The sequence below is a fragment of the Vanellus vanellus genome (assembly GCF_965231255.1).
Source record: "Vanellus vanellus genome assembly, chromosome: 5".
In the NCBI taxonomy this organism is placed as follows: Eukaryota; Metazoa; Chordata; class Aves; order Charadriiformes; family Charadriidae; genus Vanellus; species Vanellus vanellus.
In genome coordinates, this window is record NC_138910.1 from 26,626,999 (window position 1) to 26,650,529 (window position 23,531).

General features: G+C 39.4%; 1 protein-coding gene across 4 annotated transcripts in view; it reads left to right on the plus strand.

Annotated features, from left to right (window-relative positions):
- OSBPL6 (oxysterol binding protein like 6) overlaps positions 1 to 23,531 on the plus strand; it is a gene marked incomplete at its 5' end in the record, with an annotated part of 51,566 nt that overhangs the window by 15,385 nt on the left and 12,650 nt on the right. The window contains 11 exons of one of the 4 annotated variants that reach the window (XM_082483969.1): positions 2,680 to 2,802; positions 6,612 to 6,665; positions 7,377 to 7,490; positions 7,610 to 7,774; positions 8,292 to 8,424; positions 8,834 to 8,937; positions 9,860 to 9,952; positions 14,858 to 14,932; positions 19,177 to 19,342; positions 20,318 to 20,448; positions 22,498 to 22,605. In XM_082483969.1, the coding sequence (XP_082340095.1) occupies positions 2,680 to 2,802; positions 6,612 to 6,665; positions 7,377 to 7,490; positions 7,610 to 7,774; positions 8,292 to 8,424; positions 8,834 to 8,937; positions 9,860 to 9,952; positions 14,858 to 14,932; positions 19,177 to 19,342; positions 20,318 to 20,448; positions 22,498 to 22,605 (1,266 nt within the window). The remainder of the gene's footprint in view (positions 1 to 2,679; positions 2,803 to 6,611; positions 6,666 to 7,376; positions 7,491 to 7,609; positions 7,775 to 8,291; positions 8,425 to 8,833; positions 8,938 to 9,859; positions 9,953 to 14,857; positions 14,933 to 19,176; positions 19,343 to 20,317; positions 20,449 to 22,497; positions 22,606 to 23,531) is intronic. The other 3 variants (XM_082483970.1, XM_082483972.1, XM_082483971.1) reach the window with 3 other exon arrangements.

Consider the following 23,531-nt stretch of genomic DNA (forward strand, 5'->3'; position numbering starts at 1 on the left):
CAGGGGACTCATAGTTTAATTTGCCCCCCTCAAGTGCCAAGTGCTTCTTTGTAGGGAAAAAATAATGCATGTGTTCCCCTCTACAGTAGTGGAAATAGAACCCCCAAGCAAAACACAGGGAAGTAAAAGGGTGGTTTTTGAGCTTGGCATTTGCAGGCACTGGGATAGTTCCAGTTTATAGTTATGCAAGAAAAACTAAACTGAGTAAACATTTTATTAAAATTTACTGCAGTAAATTATTTGGGATAGAGCTTTTCACCCTTCTCAAAATAACAAGACCGTATTGAAAACTAGATATGAAATTTGCTGTTTCTTTTGAAATAGTATTTTTGTAACAGTAATGTTAACATTATCAGGGCTGTGTAACTTGCAGGTGTTACAAAAGACTGGTAGTGCTTGGCTTTGAACAGTTTGATGGGAAATGGAGGAGACAATTTTTTTTACCCTTTAAATGTTTGATGCTGTATGACCTCCTTCCTCTCTCGATAACTGTTCATAACATCGCTGGGAGTTGTGACAGATCATCTGAGAAAATGCAAGTTTACAACTTTGCAGGGTACAATTAGTAAAATAGAGTCTTAATGAGCAGGTCACAGAATCACAGAATCACAGAATTTTCAGAGTTGGAAGGGACCTCTAGAGATCATCTAGTCCAACTCCCCTGCTAAAGCTGGATTGCCCAGAGCACATTACTCAGGACTGCATCCAGGCGGGTCTTGAAAATCTCCAGGGAAGGGGACTCCACAACCTCCCTGGGCAGCCTGTGCCAGTGCTCCGTCACCCTCACCACAAAGAAGTTTTTCCGTGTATTTGAGTGGAACTTCCTATGTTCTAACTTGAGCCCATTACCCCTCGTCCTGTCACTGGGAACCATAGAAAAGAGCCTGGCTCCATCCTCCTTCAACCCACCCTTTAGATACTTGTACGCCATAATCAGGTCTCCCCTCAGCCTTCTCTTCTCCAGGCTAAAGAGTCCCAGCTCTCTCAGCCTTTCCTCATAAGGCAGATGCTCCAATCCCTTAATCATCTTAGTTGCTCTTCGCTGGACTCGCTCCAGCAGTTCCCTGTCCCTCTTGAACTGGGGAGCCCAAAACTGGACACAGTATTCCAGTTGTGGCCTCCCCAGTGCAGAGTAGAGGGGGAGAATGACCTCCCTCGACCTACTGGCCACACTCTTCCCTATGCAGCCCAGGATTCCATTGGCCTTTTTGGCAACAAGGGCACATTGCTGGGCCATGGATAATTTACTGTCTACCACAACCCCCAGATCCTTCTCCTCCGAGCTACTTCCCAGCAGGTCCGCCCCTAACCTATACTGGTGCCTAGCATTCTTCCTCCCCAGGTGCAGGACCTTGCACTTGGTTTTGTTGAACCTCATTAGGTTCTTCTCTGCCCAGCTCTCCAGCCTGTCCAGGTCATGCTGGATGGCAGCACGGCCCTCTGGGGTGTCAGCCACCCCACCCAGTTTGGTATCATCAGCAAACTTGCTGAGGATACACTCTGTCCCCTCATCCAGGTCATTAATGAATGTATTAAACAAAATTGGGCTGAGTATTGACCCCTGGGGGACACCACTGGTTACAGGCCTCCAACTAGACTCTGTGCCGCTGATCACAACCCTCTGAGTTCTGTCCCGCAGCCAACTCTCAATCCACCTCACCGTCACCTCATCTAGCCCATACTTCCTCAGCTTCCTAACGAGGATGTCATGGGAGACAGTGTCAAAAGCCTTGCTAAAGTCAAGGTAGATGACATCCACGACTCTCCCCTCATCCAGCCAACCGGTTATAACATCATAGAAAGCTATCAGATTGGTCAAGCATGATTTACCCTTGGTAAGGTAAAGGTCATAGGAGATTTTTTAATTGGTACAGAATTTTGTTAATTACAGGAGTAGCAAGAGGATGGAAATAAAGGTGACTTTCTTCTCTGAAAATACTGTTCTTTAGGTGTTCACTATGGTATAATATAAGTCTGTCTTGAGTTGTACAAGTCATCATGCGTAAGAAGTGGTATGTACAAGAAATGTAATTGGATCCCTGAAAGGCATACAGCTGGTTGTATTATTTTCTGTATAGAAATTTTCTATATAGAGAAAATTATTTAGCTTCCTATAAATGTCTTATACAGTGAAAATGTATCCAGAAAAACTCGAAAAAAAAATTTCCTTTTGCAGATTTCTGAAGGTTTCACAATAAGCCTGTGAAACTGTCATAAATGTATCCAGAATCAATGGAGCTTGTACTTAAAGATCAGAAAATTTACAATTTGTTATAATCAGGGAATACCACAAAGGGCACTGTTAATACATGCCCATGTATTTGGTAGTATGGTTTCTTTCTCATTCCGTGTCACAATCCCATCTTTCTTACAGAACAAATACTCTGAGTAAAGATACATTTTTAAAATGCAGATTCTGCCCATACACCGCTTTCAAAATCTCTTCAGTCCTTTTAGTTCGTGCAGTGCAGTGCTAATTTGTGGGGTGCCTTCTGGATAGATTTAACAGGTGGTCAGAGCCACCTGCACTTTTACATCGTTATCTCCAGTAGCAGGTCTGACCTTTCTTATACTTAGCTCAGCCACAATTTGGTCCTGTTTTCATGTATTTGGATTGCAATTTTTCACCATGTGTGTGCACAGTTAATTAATCAATGTGTCTTCATACTTTTTCACCAGGAACCTGACAGCTGGGAAATCATAGAGGGTTTGAAAATAGGCCAGACCAATGTCCAGAAGCCAGACAAACATGAAGGTTTCATGCTGAAAAAGAGAAAATGGCCTTTAAAAGGTTGGCACAAGGTAAATGCCTGATAACACAGTCAAAAGATTATTACTTCATTTTATGAGTTGGATTTTTTTTTTTTTTTTGTCTAAAGGAAATTAGGATGTCAAATAAATGCCCAGGATTTTGGTGTATGACTTTTTCTTCGAACTGTTTAAAGAATTAGTTTGCACACACAGCTCGTGGCTTCCAAATTGCAGTGGCTGCTGCCTAATGTTGTATGCAAAATCCTGGCAGCAGTTGTACATAATGCAGCAGATGCCTTGTGGTTTAAGAGGTTTAATCAATATCCCTTTCGTTCTTTCCAATATATTATAACAAAATCTAGCCATGTACTGCAAGGTTGCATTGGGTTTACATTAAAGTACACAGGATTTCATGATAGCAGAGGAGATCTGAGGGGCATGGACCCAAGGTGGTCATCCGGGAGGGCGTTCCCCTTCAGGCATGCTGACTTGGCAGATTTGCTCGGCTTTGTCCCTGAATTTTGTTTGTCTTCTTGATTGCAATCTTCTGTGCGGGCATGCAGTGGGACTCGACACTTTTGCCATTAGATGTCTCAGTTTAAAAAAACAAAACATCCCAAAACTCAACCCCAAATCTCCTGTTTCTATTTGGTTAATTTGGTGGCAAATCTCCATGCATAATTCTACCTTTTTTTTTTAGTCCTAAGACTGGTGTTCATAAACTCTTTTGTCTGCATTTTATACCATAATAATTACATTTTTCCCCCTTTTTTAGCAACAAGTTGCATGGTATTGACACTCACCCATCTTTTTGTAGCTGAGGGTACTAGAAGCAGGATAATTTTCTAGTACAGAATGCATTTTGATGCAAAGGATAGTGAAACCGCTTGTTATACCTGGTGTTTTTTCTGGGAAAGAATTAACTTTGGTTTTTTGCTAAACACTGTGGGACTTAGATCTGAGTCCAAATGCAGTCCGTACAAGTATAAATGACACTTTTTCCTAATTTCTCTCTTCTTTCTGAACATTATACTAACTTATACATATACCCGCCACACTTTTTTTGTGCATGTCTATCTATCTTAGATTTTTTTTTTTTGGTTTGTTTTACTTAACTATAGTTTGTAGTTTCAGCAACCAAATACATATACACTACTTGAATTGAGTATAGGGAGATTAAAGGATTTCAAACTGACATACTTGAAACACTAAAGAACAGAAAGGGAGAGCTTATTTAAAAAAGCCTACACAAACAAGCACACAAAAAAACCTCCAAACAAACAAACCCCCAACAACCCCCCCTCCCCAAAACCTGGAACAATTAATCAGATGTATAAGAATATATAGAATAACCCACTGATTGCACTCCTTTCAAATACATTATGTTAATGTGTGGTTTCTTGGACAAGTGTCTGTTTTGATAAGGAATGTCGTAGGAGAGCAAGAGGAGTCCAACTTTCCCAGTGCTATGGAGCAGATCACTACTGATGATCTGTTTTTCATGCTCATTTTAGAGAAGTTACCTGTGTAAATAATTTTTAATGTGATTAAGAGCTTCACAGTTCAGCATCCCCCTCTACTCTGCCTTTTGTTTCACTTAAGGATCATATCTGACAGTTTTGAATGTGCTTAAGTAGCATAGCAGGTATAAGGTAGTTTATAATTTTCTGAATTTTAGTTTAGAGTAGCTTATAGTTTTCTGAAGAGCAGTATGCTTTGGAATGAAATATTGGGGTGCTGTTGATGAGAAGCTCAACATGAGCCGGCAATGTGCGATCACAGCTGGGGTGGCCAACCATACCCTGGGCCACATCAGAAGCGTGGCCAGCAGGTCAAAGGAGGTGATTCTGCCCCTCTACTCTGCTCTGGTGAGACCCCACCTGGAGTACTGCATCCACCTCTGGAGCCCCCAACATAGGAAAGACATGGACCTGCTGGAGCGGATCCAGAAGAAGGCCACAAAGATGATCAGAGGGCTGGAGTACCTCTCCTATGAAAACAGTTGGGGTTATTCAGCCTGGAGAAAAGAAGGCTCCAGGGAGACTTTATAGTGGCCTTCAGGTACTTAAAGGGGGCCTACACGAAAGCTGGTGAAGGACTTTTTACAGGGGCATGTAGTGATAGGATGAGGGGAATGGCTTCAAACTGGAAGAGGGGAGATTTAGATTAGATATTAGGAAGAAATTTTTCAGTCTGAGGGTGGTGAGGCACTGGAACAGCTTGCCCAGAGAAGTTGTGGGAGCTCTGTCCCGGGAGGTGTTCAAGGCCAGGCTGGATGGGGCTTGGAGCAACCTGGTCTAGTGGGAGGTGTCCCTGCCTATGGCAGGGGGGTTGGAACTTGATGATCTTCAAGGTCCCTTCCAACCTAAACCATTCTGTGATTCTATGAGAAATGGCTGTTTTCTTTTGTGTGTGGAAGTTAGAGAGGAAGAGCAATATGAAATTAATGTCGTCCTGTGAAGTCCATTAAAGACCATACCTCGTTAAAAAAAAACAGAACAAAGCCCCCTCCTGTTGTTTTGACATCTTGTTCAAGAAGTTAGGTCTCCAGGAAAGCACTGTTTTCTTGTCCTGCATGAGATATTGGTACCATCTATTGTGCAATTGACATAATTTCCAGAACCATCTTCAGGAGTTATTTTCTGCCATCTAACTAGTGACCCTGCTTATAGTGTTGATTTAACAGGTTCACATCGTGAAAACATTGTCCTTCCCTTCTGTATCAGACAGCTTAGAGAGTCCAGGATAGCATTTTGCTGTATTCTAGATTTTAAACATGAGGCTTTAGGTTAGACTCTAAATTAAATAGGGGTTACTTTCCATTAATGAGCATGGTTTGAAAGTTAGTGGTGGTAAACACAAGTTAGTGAATCTCATTTCAAGCCCAGGTTTCCTGCTAGGCTGCATCTTTATGCTGTGTGCCAAAGTCTATGCTAACTCGTCCACAATGCAGCTTGAGTGCAACTGGGGCAGCTGGGGCAACTTTAACGGCAGGAGAAACACCTTGTGAGTTGGGGATTCTGCTCTCTGCTGTAAGTAAGAGCCACTCAGCAAAATAAAGGTGTAGCAATGTCACAGATAGGCATCGTCTATGCCTAGCCCTGGTAACTTTGTCAATGAAGATATAGTGGCTCGCTATATCAATGACTTAACACCCAAAACATAAGCCCTCCCATGACCTGGGTATGTTGCTGGGAATGCTGTTATATTTACACTTGTACTAATAGCTGTATTTGCTAGATTACCGCTAGAAAAGGTATCATCAGCACAAATTGCAATCTCATCTTCACCTCACTGCGTAGAGGTCTACCGTGAGGCACAAAATTTTGGATGGTAGAGCAGTTTCTCAGAGCCTGCATTTTTTCCCAGATGGAGATCAAGGAGACCACAAGAATATCAATATGTGGGTCTTCCTTTTGGGGTGTAGATCTTGCACTAGGAAAAACTTTTCTGTTTCTGGATAGGGAAGGTAGGTGTTAATTTGAAATGTGACCAGCTTCTGTGGCAAGGAAAACAGGAAGAAGATGAAGACACAGACATAATTCTTTTGGCCTACAGTGTCTTTCTTATAGAGTTTATTGAATTGGCTGGAAAGCTGAAAAAATACCCTTTGTTATCGAGGTTTGTTAAGTTAAACCTAGAACATAATGTTAAAAAAAAAGAATCTGGTTTTTCTTGCTTAGAAGATAATTGTTGTCAAAAACAAGTAAGAAAATTATTCAGTACTGTATTTATCTGCTCTTTCCAACCCACAAGCATTCCTTAATTGCTACAGAGTAATCCCTTTCTTTCACAGATGAATTATTGTATACTGTTTTGTATATTGTATATTGGTTTTGGGTTTTGTTTTTTTTTTTTAGAGATTTTTTGTCCTGGATAATGGAATGTTGAAATATTCAAAGTCACCAATTGATGTAAGTAAAGTTGAAGACCATTTAAAAATTTGTATTGGAATTCAGCCTGCCAGGGTGACTAAATCTTATACTCTAGGCATATTTATGACAGCGTACACATTAAAGTTGTTGAGGGATGCAGAGGGAGATCTGTATATGAAAGCATGTAAGGTTTTGGCTGAGTTGTATTCTCAAGAATTCTACCTTTTCTTACTTCTATGAAAATAAAAACTGCATTACTTAAAGTAGTTTATTTAACGAAGGTGCTTGAGAGATTAACCTGACAATATACTTCTCTTTTTCAATTTTTATGTCAGTCAGAGCTGATTATTCTGAGATATGTGGTTAGGACAGAGAATTGATTACAGTGTACTCAAGAGATGTAAAGGGTAGCATTAAATTAGTTAGATCTGATACCAATAACTATCAAGCGGTAGCAGCAGGAGCTGAGTACTGTCTAATTTTCTATGCTTCTCACTTACCTGTAGCTGTGTACTGGTGTGAACTAACACACTTTAACTTTGGAGTTGGCTCTGCACCGAGCACTTCTGAGATGCTTTTCTCTGTCTATAAATAGTAAGTGGTTAGTCTAACTACAGGTCTTATTTTTTCATGTAGCTTTATATTAAAGTGTTCATAAAATGGGAAATCATTTCAGCAGCAGATATTTTTCTGTTAAATGTAGTGAAGTGCATCATACTACCAATTTCTTACCCTGCTTTTTGTTTTTAGATACAGAAAGGGAAAGTCCATGGGAGCATTGATGTTGGTTTATCAGTTATGTCTATAAAAAAGAAGGCTCGTAGAATAGATCTTGACACAGAGGAACACATCTATCATCTGAAGGTAAAAAGTGGTGCAAATACTTACTCTCTCTTCATCCACAGTGGAAATAAATAAAACTGTAAAATATGTGCAGAAAAGTAGTATATTGAATGCTTTCTTGATAGTGAATTTGTTTCCAGGTGAAGTCCCAGGATTCATTTGATGCGTGGGTTTCAAAATTACGCCACCACCGATTGTACCGTCAGAATGAGATTGTGAGATCTCCGAGGGATGCTAGCTTTCATATATTCCCTTCAGCCTCTACTACAGAGTCTTCACCAGCTGCTAATGTGTCGGATGGAAAGGTACGTAGTGTTCTTTTGATGAAAACTTATACCCATTGGGCTTGCTCCTAGGCAGTTTCAGCGGGCTCTGATTGCAACGCCAACAGAGAGGAGTTTCCACTGTGGGAACCAAAGGCCATCAAAAAGCTGTAAGTGTGCGCAGCTGAAAGACTGTCTGCAGCCCTCGTTAACGGGCTGCTGTAGAGATCTTGCAAAGAATTCACCATCCCCAGAGCAATTTGCACTTGCCGTTGTCATCAAGGATAAATCTGTCTCTTTACTCTTTGATAACGTTCTTCCTCTTAAACAACAGCTTTTCTAACTGGCGATTAGCAAACGCAGTTTGCTTGTGAGGTTCTTGGGTGGTTCTCCAACAGGCTGTACAGAAGAATATGCTGCTGGGGCAACCATATAGTCATATCACAGATGTCACTGAAATCACGATGCATGTTTTGTTTTCTTATTCTGAAGTAGTATGGTGATTACACTGACTGAGCAACATAGCAACAGTACATTTAAGCATTTTATTATGTCTTAGGTGCAACAAAATAGTTTCCCCTGGCAGTCTCCCATACCTTGCAGTAACAGCCTTCCTGCCACCTGCACTACAGGTCAGAGCAAAGTAGCAGCCTGGTTGCAGGACTCTGAAGAGATGGACAGATGCGCAGAAGGTTAGTCTTTACCTTTTCGTGCCTTGTTCTTTCAGCAAAACTTCTTGTTGATATAAAGTAAGAACCAGTCAGTAAAGTGGTTAAGGTAATTAGATGGTTGTGGTGGGAACTTCCCTGTCCACATGTTTTGGGATGTTGCTTTTAAAATTTATCTTAATAATCTGTATTATCTTTATGGATATCATTGTTAAGATATGATCAACATTTCAGGTACAGACTTGTTACTGATTCTTATAAAAATAACAAGTGTTCAACATCTCTGAAAATAAAGCTTTTACTTAGATGCCTTACTACTAGGGATTTAGACATTTAACTTTTATAATGCAATGAAGTGCAACGATGGACATCATGGCAAAAATAAAAAGTCTGAACCGAAGCACCTAATATATTTTTGGTTTATATCTGTTAGATCTTGCTCATTGTCAGTCAAACCTCGTGGAACTCAGTAAACTTCTTCAAAATTTAGAGATACTACAGAGAACTCAGTCAGCACCAAATTTCACAGACATGCAGGTAAATATGCTTGAGCATAAATCATCACTCTGAAACATTTGCTCTTCGTGTTAAGAGAAATACAGAGATGTCTGTTAACTCAAAGATTTCCTGAAATCATAGTAACTCTTGGATGAAAGGTTTATCTTATATGTTTATCTTAATCATGTGTAATAATGTTTCATGTGTCAAAAAATAATTAAGTCGTATTAATTATTTGAGTTAAATAGAACAAATGAAAGATGAAGTCATTTGCAAAGCAAAACTGAGAACTGTTACAATAGAAATACACGTATACATTGAAATTGTATTTAAGGAGTTTTTGTTGTGCTGAGTGAGATATCATTTTAAGTTTTTAAGGGGTGGAGACCCAAAGACCCTCAAAGATGAAGTTGCATGCTCTAGAAAAGAGGGCATAGTACAAAGGTCCCAAGGGTTGGACAGTTTCCCAGTTCAGGGTGAGTTTTCCTCTTGACTACAAGAAAGCAACAGCAGATCCTAAATCCTTCCTTCCCTTTTCCCTCAGTCCCCTTGAGTACACAGATCTCCCGGTGGTGTTGGTGCGTTGGTAAGTCTAGTTCCAACGAGGTAACAAGACTTACCATTGATTTTGGGAAGAGGTGAACTCTACGTGTCTCTGAGTAGTACCGAAATAGGAATCCATGAGGATTTCAATGTCTGATCCTAAATATTGTGCACTCATGAAGAAAGTAGTCCAGTAGTTTCGCAAAATGAGCTGAATATACCATGTGTTTACCGAAGTGTATGGATAGCTGCAGCTGGTCACTGCTGTAGTCGTGGGCCCCGGCAGTGGCATTCTTCTCCTTACTTTCTAACTTGCAGATGTCTAATGCTACAATTCTTTACTAACTTGCTCTACTGTCTGTGTTGCTTGTGTCAACTTAATAGTATTTTGTCGCTTTTAACTATTTGTGTAATGTAGGCTAACTGTGTAGATATTTCAAAGAAAGACAAGCGGGTCACGAGACGATGGAGAACAAAAAGTGTCAGCAAAGATGCAAAAATTCAACTTCAGGTACTGAATGCACAATGCTTTACTTTTCACTGTACTTTTAGATTAACTTTTAAGCATGAAACGATATATTAGCTAAAAGTAGGAAGTCAATGTACTGTCTCTTATGCTCCTGATGAAGTAAATTAAATCTCAGTAACCTAGAGAGGATAGTGAGAAAAGTATTGATTTTACTTTTGTTCCTATGAAAAAATTGCCATCTATGGAAAGGAGTGGGGTCTGAAAACTAGTCAATTAAGGCGCAAAAAAAAGCAGTATGCGTGCAGCACACAGGGATATTGATGTTAAATCTCAACTTGCCAAGAAGGGCAGTTGAACAGGTGACATCAAGTTAAAAGGAGAAAACATGACTGAAATACTAAACACACCAGTTGTCTTTGTCCAGATCTGTACTAGGATTGTTACCAATGAGATGTATTTTCACAAGCCTTCTCTTGTGGAAAAGGCTTAGTACAGGAACGAACTGAATAAGCCAAAGAGTACATTACGTGAAGAAAGTATTTACCCCATCCTGCCTTAGAGCTGCAAAGGAAAAGCACAGGAATAAGCATAATACGCTTGTGTTACTGCTAGATCCAGGGTGTCTTACTGTGTTTTGTCAGAAGCAGTGGTGTGTTCAGAGGCCTAATCCGAAACCTATTCTTTTTTATAATTGAGCAACTGATAACAAAGACTATATTCAACTGACTTAAGGAGCTAACAATCACCACCCGTGCTGTCCGCTACAGAATAAATAAATGTCAGGAACTCCTGATCCGTTTAAGTTCTTGAAATTCATGCAAACTTTGAAAGCTTTCAATATCTCCCCTAGAGATACAATAAGGAGTTTTCTGTGACTCATTTAAGATTAATAATCTTAAGGAGAGAAGAAATTGTAGTGGCATCAGCTTTCTCATTGCAGTTGTAGGTGATTTTTCTTTCTACCTGTTACGCTAGATAAATCACAGTAGGTTGAACAATGAAGCATCAGTTAGGATTAAAAAGGGTTATTAACAAAGAAATTTCGGTGATTGATGTCATGTGCTGTTACCTGCATTTGAAGGATCACTGTGTTTCCCTGCTGCTGGAAAACATAGGCAAATAAAAATATCAGGAAAATGGATGCAAGTACTTGGTGCCTATGAAGAGACAGAGTCAACACCGGCATGTTCTTCTTTCATGCCACAGTGGTCTGGGAGAAATTCCTCTCCACAAAAAAGATGAAAAAAATGATGAAAGCAGTCAATGTTTGATGATCACGAGGAATTATGAGCTGTTCCTGTGTTGCCTGCATTTTACCAAAGTGACACTGGTCACTGGTCTGAGCTTCTGTCATTTTGGCACCTGACTCTCAAACTGCTGTTTGTGGTTTGGCAGGAGCCTCAGCTCCTGAAATTCTGAAATACGGTTGGTTTGCAGGTTTCCCTGCGAGAGTTTGTGTGCATAGCACTGCTCTGCATGGGTCTGTCGCTTCTGGGTCGACAATGAACTCTGCCTAACCTGCGTCAGCATTAACTCCTGGCAAACTTAATGCTGGAAAAGTAAAGCTTATTTTGTTAGAGCAAAGCATTAAGTTATTGATGACTTAGTGATGATGATTTATAAATTAATTTGTAGTGAAACAGAAACAATAAAATTATTCTAAATTATATGGAAGATGAACACTTCTTTTTGGCTGCTCCATTATCTTGCCTACTTTGAGTTGAACGTTTATTCTTCCAAGGGCTGTCCTGTCCCATGAATGGTCTAAAACTGTGATCTGTGGAAGATGGCATCACTCTGACTCGTTCTGTTATTCCTAATTTTCTCATGTTGACATTCCACTAAAATGTGGATTTCCTCCCATGCCTAGGCGCTTTTTAAGCTTACAGTCCCATTTTGTTTTTCTGTTAGCCATGCCTTCTAGCTTCACTGACTTTCCTTATAGGCCATTTTTTGAAGACTACTCCAACTCTTCATAAACTGTTTATCAGGGCATCCGCTACTGAGAATCACTTTGTATAATTTGTGATCTTTGTCTAATTTGTTTCTTCCTGGTGCCTACACATGATTTGCTATTTAATGGTTGACATTTGGTACTAGGAAAACTTCTGTTGTCCTTTTCCTTTCCCCATGCCTCCATAGATCTCATTAGTTTTAGGGAAAAATGCTAATACTAACATACGAACTTGAAGCTTGTTGCACTATTAAGTCCATTTTAAGTACTTGCACCTATTTATTTTAGAATAAGCAGTTGTTAACTACCATCAAAAGATCCTCTGATAGTATGAAGTTCTGGGGAATCCTTCTGGGGAGCATAAAACTTAGCGAGCTCTCTCTATAGATGTCTTGTTCATGAGTAATGGGGAACAAGGGTGTAATTTTTGCTAGCTCAGCATCCACTGCGTAAAATGCAGAGAGAATTCTCCCATCCAGATTTTGTATTGTACTTGTTACCAGTTTTTTATTAATAAGATAGCTTTTGTTGTATTCCTGCTAACACATTCTTCAGTATGAACGCTAGATGTATAAGGTGTTTAAAACATACTTTTTCTTGTAAGAAAAGCTTCTTGCTTTGTTTCTTAAAAAGATGTATTTACCAATTAGGTATACCAGTTCTGTATGCAGTTAACTTTGCTCACACAGCTGATCCCAGTGACTAGAGTGGGGTTACTCCTCGAAGTAAAATTGATTGTAGCGTGCGTGTATACATTTGCAGGTTTAGTATTGCTAAGTTGTTTAGAATTAGCAGCTTAATTTACAGGCCTTTACTCAAGAGTAATACACGGGCTGCCTCTCTGAAGAAAGATTGCTTTTATGAAGGAGGTTTATTTTGTTTTTAAAAAGCCTATTTGAAGTCTTATGAAAATGGCCTGCAAAAACAGGTTAGTTGAGCTGTATTCATTTATTTTACAAGTGATGCTTTTGTACAAAAACTGAGTTGTGGTTTGTTGGGTTTTTTTTCCCCTTTGGGTAAAAGACCAATTTGTCATTCTCATGACAATCTAAAGATCTTCAAAAGAAGAAAAATATTCCTGAAAAACAATAAAATGAACTAATATTGATTTATTTTCCCTCAAAAGCTCAGAGTTGTGAAGTTCCAATTATTTTCCCTCAAAAGCTCAGAGTTGTGAAGTTCCAAGACTGATTTTTTTTTTTTTTTTTATTGAGGGGTGGGGGTGGGGGGGAGGAAGTAGTTTAATAGAGAACTATATGCAGCAACCTGAAACGTCATCTTGCTCTACTGAAGCTTTCAGCTCAGAAATGAAACCAGACCCAAAGACCGGCTTATTACTTTTTCCATTAAATAAGTATTTTTTTATATCATAACTTAGATTATGACCTCACTTTCTATTGTCTTGAGGGGAGCATGCAGTTCTGTAGAGCTCATTGTTCCCATTTTAATAGTGTATACCTGCATTCATAGTCTTGCAGATGTATATGTTTGTGTCTCTCTCTGTACATATATATACTTATGTATGTCCCTATTAGTTAAACAAGAGTATTCTTCCAAACTCTTTTTCACAGGATGGACATACTTGTGTAGAGCACAAAGAGCTTCACATTATACAGATAATGCGTTCTGTGCTTCATAAAAGTTTATACTCTGTATTTTAGAGGCTATGTTTATGTTTTTTAATGTGAGAATTTTATGAAATATTACAAAGCAAGGCTTCTCTTACTGCGATCAACCCTTCCGTTGTCAGTATCACTACTGCTAGGCACCAGCCAGAGGGTGAAGGGTATGGCCATTCTCAGGTGGAGCAATCCTACCAGTGGGAATGGTACAGGAGCAAGACACTTCAGCTAATAATTGAACTACAATATTCTGTTCTTCAGGATGGTGTCCATTTATCCAATCTATACCATCGATACTTGTATGAATCCCAGGCTGCTTTCAGAAAAAGTAAAAACGTATATAGATTTAAAAATACTGAAGTGGGATTAGGTGAAGATATAGGGGAAGAAAAATGTAAAGGGATTGAAAATTGTTTTCTAAAAGCAGAAACGTGGCTTTTCTAGTCTTCTAAAAATCTTAAAATGGCTTCAAAATAATGACATTTTGATTAGATGTTAAATGGAAGGACTTTAGGATAGATGCTTTAGGATAGAGCTCCTCTGCATTAGGCAATTACTTGCTTGACTTTAACGTACCATGATGAATTTTATTAAAAGTGAAATAAAAGTGAAATTAAGCAGTATGAGGCCGCGAGTTAGGCATGCAGGCAAGGAAGTAGTTGTTGGAATACTTAGTTTTCATTTCTGCTGCTTTATCTGAGTTTTTGTATTGCTTTGGAAGCCAAGCCTTCAGTAACGTATGTGAGAAGTAGTTGGAAGTCAAAAAAGTGGTGTGTGGAGAAAATAAACAAATAGGCTGAAGGATGGACACGGAAATGCTGGAGGTGTGCACAGGAATGTTCCCATAAGCCAGCTCACTATAACGTATGCACAGAAAAGTTTTATCATTGAGATGCATGCACCTTCAGTGACCACAGTTCATGCACTTCCACTAGTGCAAAGTGATCTCTTTCAGAATTCATCTTCTAGATGGTCAAGTGACCCTCAGAAGGAGTTTGGGGTTTGTGTTTTCTGCCACACCATAGCATCCTTTTTGTTTTCTTATTCCATAATTTCCTCATGACTCTGAATGGCAATACTAGTATACTAGTAGGTTTTCTTTTTTTTTTTTGGTAGTCTTAGTGAGTGCACTGCAGTCCAACTCATCTGGAGATAATTTTAGTGAAGTATCTAGCTTTTTTATGGCTGCGGCATACACAACTGAAAACATGTGATATGTCCTCAGAATGTATAGGCCGTAAGAGTTAACAAAATTGAACTCCACTTAAAGACTCTCCCTCTCCCTTTTCTGATCACCTTTCATCTTCCTGTGTCCCATCACCCCTTCCCTTCTCTTTTTCTACTTCCTTCTCTTCTTGCATTCACTGTCAGGAAGGGCCGGCACCGAAGGGCCAGTTCAGCACAACACGACGCCGGCAGAGACTAGCAGCTGCAGTGGCTACAACAGTGAGTGGATTTAAAAATCAAGGCATAGCTCTAAAGATGGGAAGCTGTGTAACTTAAATGTGTAATAAGCTCGTGAAAATGTTTCTGGCACTTTTTGGAGGTGTCCATGCTACCCATGCTGCCTAGAAATGGTCAGGCCTTTCACAAATGGATTCCATAAATGTGGGTCTGAGCTTGTTTGCATGGTACATGTCCCTCCTCCTTTCTGCAAGTGCAAGTGATGGTTAGACTCAGGCCCAGCACTATTTGAACATGTCTTTGGCATACTTCACTGTATGCTGTACAAAATGGAAGGAAAAGATCAAATTCTGTTAAAAGATTCTCGTAACAGTCTATAGCAAGACAGCAGAACCAAGGAGATTTGTTACAAACAGCCATGGAATTATAAAATTTCCTGGCTTAGTGTTTTTTTTTTTTGTTTTTTCGGTTTTGGTTTTGTTTTTTTAAGTAGTATAAGGTTAGCCTTTTCATTTGAGACGCTTCCTGTTTACATTCCATAATCCCAAAAAGTCATATTACTACCTTTAGTGTCTGTATTTAGTTTCGCTAATTCTCTTAAGCCTTTGGTGCAAAATCTGGAGCTATGAAATCAACACAGGGGCTGGGAGTTGGGAGGGGGAAGCTTGTGAAATCAAAAGGTTATCTTCAGCAGCTGCGTTACGGCAAAGGCACTTATTAGGAATGCACGCTATAGACCTTAGGACTAATCTATCAACTGATTATTACAACAGCTAGATAGGGAAGATGCTGTGCAGCCAAAGATTGAAGTGAGCTTTAAATGCATGCCCCTTATCTAACCCAAGCAGCGGATGTCTTCACCAGGCTAAAGTATTCCAGGGTGGCGGCTCCAGCCCATTGCTAAAATCCCCTAGATTACACATACCTTCTGCTTAAGCCTTGAGCTCCTGCTACCTGAACCACAAAACTCAGTTACTATTAGGCCCTCCCAAAAAGCATGAGAGAAATCGGTGTTTCTCCAGTTCCCAAATTAACTCATCTAAATTTAATCCCCCCCCCCCCCCCCCCCCCCGTCATCAGTTGATGCTGAATGCTGTGCTCACTAATTGATGGATACTGTGGCCTCGTTGGCCTGCCTGCCTGGCAGAGGAACCACCCCGCTTCTCAGTTTACCTGGCTGAGCAGCGTCAGTGGGAGGCTCTAACCAGAAGGTTCAGCAGTGGTTGCACAGAACTGGCAGGAGCTGTGCCCAGGAGTGCTTGAGTGCAGCAAGTACAGCTGGACCTAGATTGCAAGGCAGCAGGAGTCCAGGGAATCGCTGAGTTGTGACCTGTAGCTGAAGTGAGGAGTTGTTGAGGCAGGTCTTGGAGGAGCTGGAAAAAGTGCAGGAGGAAGGAAAATTAGAGGCACCAGAATGGCTCTGTAGCTGTTGCGGTGGTCGTGGCAATGGCCCGTTCTTCCTGGCTGATATGGGAAAGTGCTTATCTCTCCCAGATGGTGAAGCTGTGTGTATAGACTGAGGGATGCAGAATTACATCAGTTAAATGCATGGCAGAAAGAGGAGGTTTTCCTTACAACCCACTCTACCGGGAACAGCCTGTTCCTATATGAATACATAATTCTGTAGAAGTTGATGGATGAGTGGATATTATGTCCCTGGTGTAAAGCAGAAAGTCAGGACAAGGTACATCTGAGGTCGTGTCTAGAAGAGTGCATGTGTGGAGGAAACCGGAGTGATGCATCAAGAAGCTAAATATTTTTAAAAAGCCCTCCAAAACAAACAAACAAACAAACCCACGAAAAAAATAATGGGTGATAAAGTCAGAATCAAGTCACCAGAGATATATAGAGAAAAACAGCAATGAAAGGAAAAAAGGGGAAGAGAAGTATGTTGGCAGTGTTTCCTGAACTGTTGCCTGTTCAAGGGAATGAAAGAATTTGTTCAATGTGGATTTTTTCATCTGTTGGGGAAAGTAGCTTGGAAACTTTTAGAAAAGATGCAGGTGAGGAGAGTTCACGTCAGTCAACAGTTCAGTATTTTGATTCCTGTATGTAAAGCAGTCGGCAAAGCAGCTACTTGTCTCTGTCACATGAATGTATATTTCTTGCAAGCAGTGTGACAGTAAATGCTATTTCTAGGATGTCCTTTAAAGTGTCATTCTCCCAATAAACCTCACTGCGGAAACATTGCTTTTCAGCCTGGCCACCTGAGGTATGAAGCAGAAACGATGGCTCTAAAGTAGGACTCTTCAGCTAGGTTCATCACAAAGTGACTAAAGAGCTCCCACTGTGTGTGGGCAGCCTGCCTGCGGCTCTGCCAGTCTACGTGGGGCTGGGGCAACCTGCCCCATCACCACAGGCACTTGGGGCTGCGGGGACTGTCCCCCATGCTCCTGCTTTATAGCTGCGATCAGCTTTCTTTCCTACCTTCTGGATGGGCTTGAGGGTTGGGTACGTACTCCCTGCACACACAGATATCGTGTAGCCACCTACTTTGCCCACCTGGAGCAATCGAACCTTTGCCGTGCTCCCAGTCAGAAAGTTCTGGGAACGTGCTCTCCAATTTAAGAACTGAAAAAGTTTTGTAAAGGAAACTTGAAATTAACCTACGTTTAGTCACATTAGTCGATTAACCTGGTTTTGTTGGGCTGTTGAGAGAGGCAGTCTGCTACTCGCGAAGAAGACGATGGGGTAAATATCCAGTACGAACAGAAGGAATTTATTATACATCTGTTAATGAAGTCATCTTGATATGAGGCTAAAATAAGGTCCAATAAAAAATACCTACTTTGTTGATATAGCTGGAAATCAAAATATATGATAGAAGAGAATAATGTTAATAGAAGAGAATAATGTTGGATAGATGCAATAGAGCTATTATTCTGTGTGTTATATATATCAGGAAATTGAGGAGGAACAGGATGGAAAATGGTATTTTGCAGAACACGGTCATGAGTGGAATGAGATGTGATGAACAGATCCAACAGGATTTTGAGGGTTTTGTTGGGGAATCGGAAATCTAAAACATATATCGATGACAACATTTGTAGGAAGGGATTGATAAAACCATTCCCTGATGAAATCAAATAACAAGGTACCAATTTCAAATACTGGCTATAGAACTTACCTGTTGATAAAAATTCTTAGTAATATGACTTTTTATGTTATCTGCTGCTTTTTGTCATGCCTTGGAAGACGCACTTTATAGTTTGGCCCCATTTTTCATATTAGAATAATTGCATTGGGTTGCAGTGTGGAAATTCTTTATTTATACATTTGAACAGTATAATGAAATAAATTAGATTTAATGTGTTTAACAATGCTTAACACTTAAGTAACAAAGTTCTGCATGCCTTTACTTTGCATTTAAATTTGAAAATCAAGTTCTTGGCCTGATTTTTATACAAATGTGTGTAAACGATAAAAATAAAATAAAATACAACATACCCTCACACACATATCACATATCTAATAGTGATAACCATATACTGCATATGTAACATATAGGAAACTGTTCAGTACACGAAACACGTGTATATAACTTATAAAGTTTTGCATGTGTATTTTTATTACTGTACCTGAAAAGTATAGAGAAGGAGAAGTGGAAATGATAATAAACTAGATTCTTTGCTCCATCTTACTGACCGTATCTCTTTGCATTTATTTATGGTTCATGTATTCAAATGAAAATCGGGTGGAGTTTTGCTTTTTTTGTTATCGTCATTTATTTGTTTAGTTAGATTATAGAAAGACTATATGCTTTTTGCCTCTTCATAGTTGCCGCTACAGTGACTTTCAACTCAAGATTTACCAGTTGTTTTGAAAAACTTCAGTGATATAATTGGTAATATTATATCCCATTTCTAGGTCTTTAGAGGAACTTGCATACTTCAAATGTTGGTATTGTAACAACAGAGTCATACTACATGTAGTCTCAAATGTCCAAATGTAAAGCAGCACATGTCATTTTTCAGGTTCAATTTTTCAGTCGTGTTTAAGCATTAGGAAATGGTCCATTTTTGTAAGTGTTAAAAGTGAAATGCCCTCTCATTAGCTGTTAGCTATATATTTAAGCCTTCTTTTGTCTGTTTTGATGAAAAATTTCAAGAGAATTCTGCCTCAGCTGTGCTGAGATTTAGGAAAGTAAAAAGTTACATGTTCATATTTACTGTGTTCTTCACATTGTGAACCAAGTCTTGTTTTCAGAAGAAATTTGTATTTTCTTCAACGGAGTCAAAAGTTTGGTTGTGGCTTATACAATATTTCTTATATGTTTCTCGCTGTAGGTCCCTTTCAGTGCTACGATGTCACCCGTTAGACTGCATTCATCCAATCCGAACCTTTGTGCAGACATCGAGTTTCAGACTCCCCCAAGCCATGCAGCCGACCCTCTGGAGTGCTCCACTGAGTACATGAAACTTCAAGAAGAATTTTGCCTGATGGCACAAAAAGGTAAGTGGAAATGTCAAGCCTTTCCTTTATTGTGCTCTTCTGTTGTATTTCATTATTGCCTTCACTTAGTTATGGCCAAGGCATTCATCTGCATTAGATGATGTTGTATAAGAATTTTTAGCTGGTCAGGTGACTTACATAAAGACAACGTGTATTGTCCTTCTTACATTTTCCGTGTGTGTCATGAATATAGAGACAGGTAAACTGTCTGATAAGAGATTTTTTTAGAAGTCGTCTGAACTACTTCCTGCATCTTGTAAATACATGGCTGAATCTTGCAAACATTTTGTTTCTCAATAAAACACTTTATTTCTCCCCACAGATGAATCAGAATCTCACTGCTGCATATAATGTTGTGCAGTTAATTTTTGTGCAATGTTTTCTACGTCAGTGGAAACAAAAGAAGAAGAGCTTATTACTAGAATGTACTTTAGAAATGTCATTTTATTGCCAGTAAATGAATGGTCCTACAGATTGAAAAAACTATTTTTAGAGGCATTTGTTATCAGTTTGCTGTCTGTTACATAACAAACATAGGAAAAACGTGAGACTGATATCCTAAAAAATGTCAAAAACCTGTTTAGAGACCAAGCAATCCCCTTTATTTGTGCAATATTAAGTCTTAGAAGAACTGATTTTTTTTGTTACCCCGGAAAAAACCCAAACCAACTCAGAAAGAAAAGAACACACATTGGGCACAGGTTTGCCAAATATGCACCTTTCCATATGTTCAGCACCAAGAATATGCTCAAATGACATATGTGCGAGCATACAGTATGCACATTACAACTCAAGCTGTAAGTGTTTGTACTTAATTTGGCATGGATTACTTGAAGTTCAGATCCTTGTTTCAAATTTCCATAATTGTGGGATGGAAATCTCACTCTGTCTTTATTGCTGAAATATTGTAATAGATGTCAATGCGCAGTTCCGTAGCTGAGAAAACACTTCTTTTCTTTTTTTCTCTTTGCTTAGTGCATTCTCTTTTGAAGTCTGCCTTTAACAGCATAGCTATAGAGAAGGAGAAGCTTAAGCAGATTGTTTCAGAGCAGGATCTTGCAGGCCACAATGCTCAAATAGCACACCTCAGACAGTCCCTCTCTCAGGTATGTTCTTGATTTGATTTCAAGCACATCTAGCTTGCCAGATGCACTATTTCTTTTGTATTTTGGCCGTTTCCTGTGGTAGAAGGAGCCAGGAAAAAGCCGAGTTCTTGACCGCAACTAAGACACACGTTCTGTTATGACATAGGTCTAACCTCAGTGCATGTGGAGGTGAAGGATATAATTTGTTTGTGTAAGCGTGTATCTGTTACGGTTTTCCAAAGTAAAGAAAAAGAATCAAATGTTTTTATGTAAATGCTAGATATCTTTCCTGGAGCTGTTTCCAGCACAGCCAAGGAGATATTCTTCTTTTCTTAACTAACTCTAACTGCAAAAGAAATCATGGATTACAGGGTAATCGTGGGTAAATGGGATTTTAAGATACACACCTGTTACTGTCCAGTGTCTCTCCCACTTGAGCCAAAGGAAAACTTGTCATTGGCATTAGTGGGGAAGAAGAGGTAAAGCCACAGTAAGTCCTCAGGTTGCAAAATAACTCAAATTTTTTAATTCATTGTCAAGGAAACATAAAAGCTTTTACTCTGAAGAATGGGTTGGTGCGGAGTGCTGCATCCGCAAGAAATGTGAGCAGAGGTTTAAAGGCAAACAGAACTCCACCCAAATGCGTATATAATTTCATATACTGTTATTGGGTTCGAGGTTTTTTGCTGTGAGATTAAAATCGATGCACTGTGATTCTATAGGTACAGATGCATGTCATGTTACACAGATTGATTCCTGTGTGTTGTGATAAAGAAAGGTTAAGGACAGGAGATAAGGGTAACTGTTTCTGGTTATTGATACAAATTTAACCAAAAACCTGTGGAGACTTACTAGCGACATGTATGAAATAGGTGATTACGTTTTCTTCTTGTTCCCGGTCTCCAGGGTCAGTCTAAAAGTCACTTTCCCACAGTAGTTCGTAGTCTCAATGGGGAATAAAGGGAAATTTCATCTTAGTCAGATGGCTGGGTTGGACCGGTCTCATGACCAGGTTTGAGCAGTTTGGGAAGCTACTGCCAAGCTGCTGCTAGTCATCACCTTCCCTTCCTGGTAGATGGCAACTGTGAAAATGCCCAGAGCATTTCAGAACAAAGCAAAATGGGGTAATTTAAACTGTTTAGTGACGGTTTAAGCTAACCTATTTTACTTTGGTCCTACTTTGTTTCAGTACATTCATGCAATCTATTCCTGAGTTTGCACTAGGGGGAGGCAGAAGATTATAACTCCATAACAACAGTCATTTTTTACTAAAACAATACGTCGGTCTGTTGTTCTTTTCTATAATTCTCAGTGCTGGGCATATATTAGGGTTAAGCCAGTTCATGTTCTAGGTATGTAACATAGTATACTTATTCTGGATTTCAGAATCTTGCACATGAGTCTTTCTAGATAGCAGACAATGCGTATATATGCACCCAAATTTATAATCCTTAAAAAAGGAGAAAAATCACCAGGCACCAGTTGAATTCTATTGATATTCGTGACACTCTAATGGATCAGCAGTTTGAAATGAGTACGCACATGCAAATATATCAAATTGATCTGGATGGGCAAACACCCAATGATACTAGCAATTACGTTGGTTTTGCTGGAAGGGAAGCAATTTCCTTTTGCAGGCTCTACGTGCTGGTACCCTTGGTTCAGAAAGGCCTGTGGAGTTGTAAACCACCAGTTGCCTCTTTGGGAATTTTGCAGGTAGTTCCCCTTTGTTGTTCTGCAGTTTCATTCTTCCCTGCTGCATTCACTCCCCATTTCCATAATGTACATAACCCACCAGTGTACCTGCCAAAGAGCTATCTGAAGAATTAAGGTAGAATGCCACTGTTACGTTCTGGGAGAATATCTGTCCCCACTGCTTCTGAAAATCTCTGAAGGCAAACCAACCAAAACATGAAATCATGTTGGAGACAATCTCAAAATAGGTATCTCTAAAAATGGAAGAAAGGAGGTTCTGTGATTTCTTAGGAAATTGCTGGGAAGAAGCTACCTTTTTCTCTGTTTAACGCTTACTTTTTAATTTTAAATGAAATGTGCAATTTTTATTTCAAGGCTCTCAACCAGAATGCTGAACTAAGGAGTCGCTTGAACAGAATACATTCAGAATCTGTTATTTGTGATCAGGTTGTCAGTGTAAATATTATCCCTAGTCCTGATGAGGTAAGACTTTGGCCTTTAATGGATTTAGAGTACAATCAAACCTTGCTAATTCTCACTAATAGCTGAAACACACCTGGAAAATTACAGAATTTTTCAGATTGGCAAATGTTCATTTATAGAAAACGTCAAATTATATTTTCCCTGCATAAAATAAAACTTCTGTCTTTTATATTACATATGTCAGATCTCATGAAAGAACTGTTTGGTCTCTGCAGAGAAACAGGGAAGGACTCCAGTTTTGGAATATTAATTGTGGGCTGTGGGAATTAGTGAGGTTTTACTGTATTTGACTGTGTCACACAGTACCTAACCGATTCTTTAACTGAGTTTCTTGCCAAATCAACAGAACAGTTTAGTATTTAATGGCTTGATCCTGCAAGTGCTTAAAGGGCCTAATGTTTAATATCTTGAGTGGCACCACTGAAATCAAAAAGTTCAATCTATGAACCAATCGCTATGCTAATATCGTGTTTGCAACACCTAGTCTTTCTTGTTTTGCTTTCCTCAGTCAACAGATTACTGAACATTTGTGTTAATAACAGGTCAGCTTCCCTCATGAGAAGGCAAAATCTTAATTTGCGAGCTGTAATATGTTACAATTAATGTGGTCATTTTGATGACCATTCTACTTGCATTTTACCAAAATATTTTTCATTTGTCATTTCCACTAGGTTTTTTTTTTTTTTTTTCCTATGCGTATGCCAGTTCAGTTAACATACTTGTCTCCTAAGTATTTTTTCCACCAAGAAAGGAAGGTGAAAAAATGTTTCCAATTACTTTTGTTTGTTTGCTTTTGGGAAACGTCCAAACAATTTTTCCAAGAGACCAGCATGTTGGAGACTAGAATAGAAGACAGAGGTGAGGTGGTGCCACAGCACAGCAATCTGCACTGAACTTCTGAGCAATTGCCATCTCTTCTATTTTGT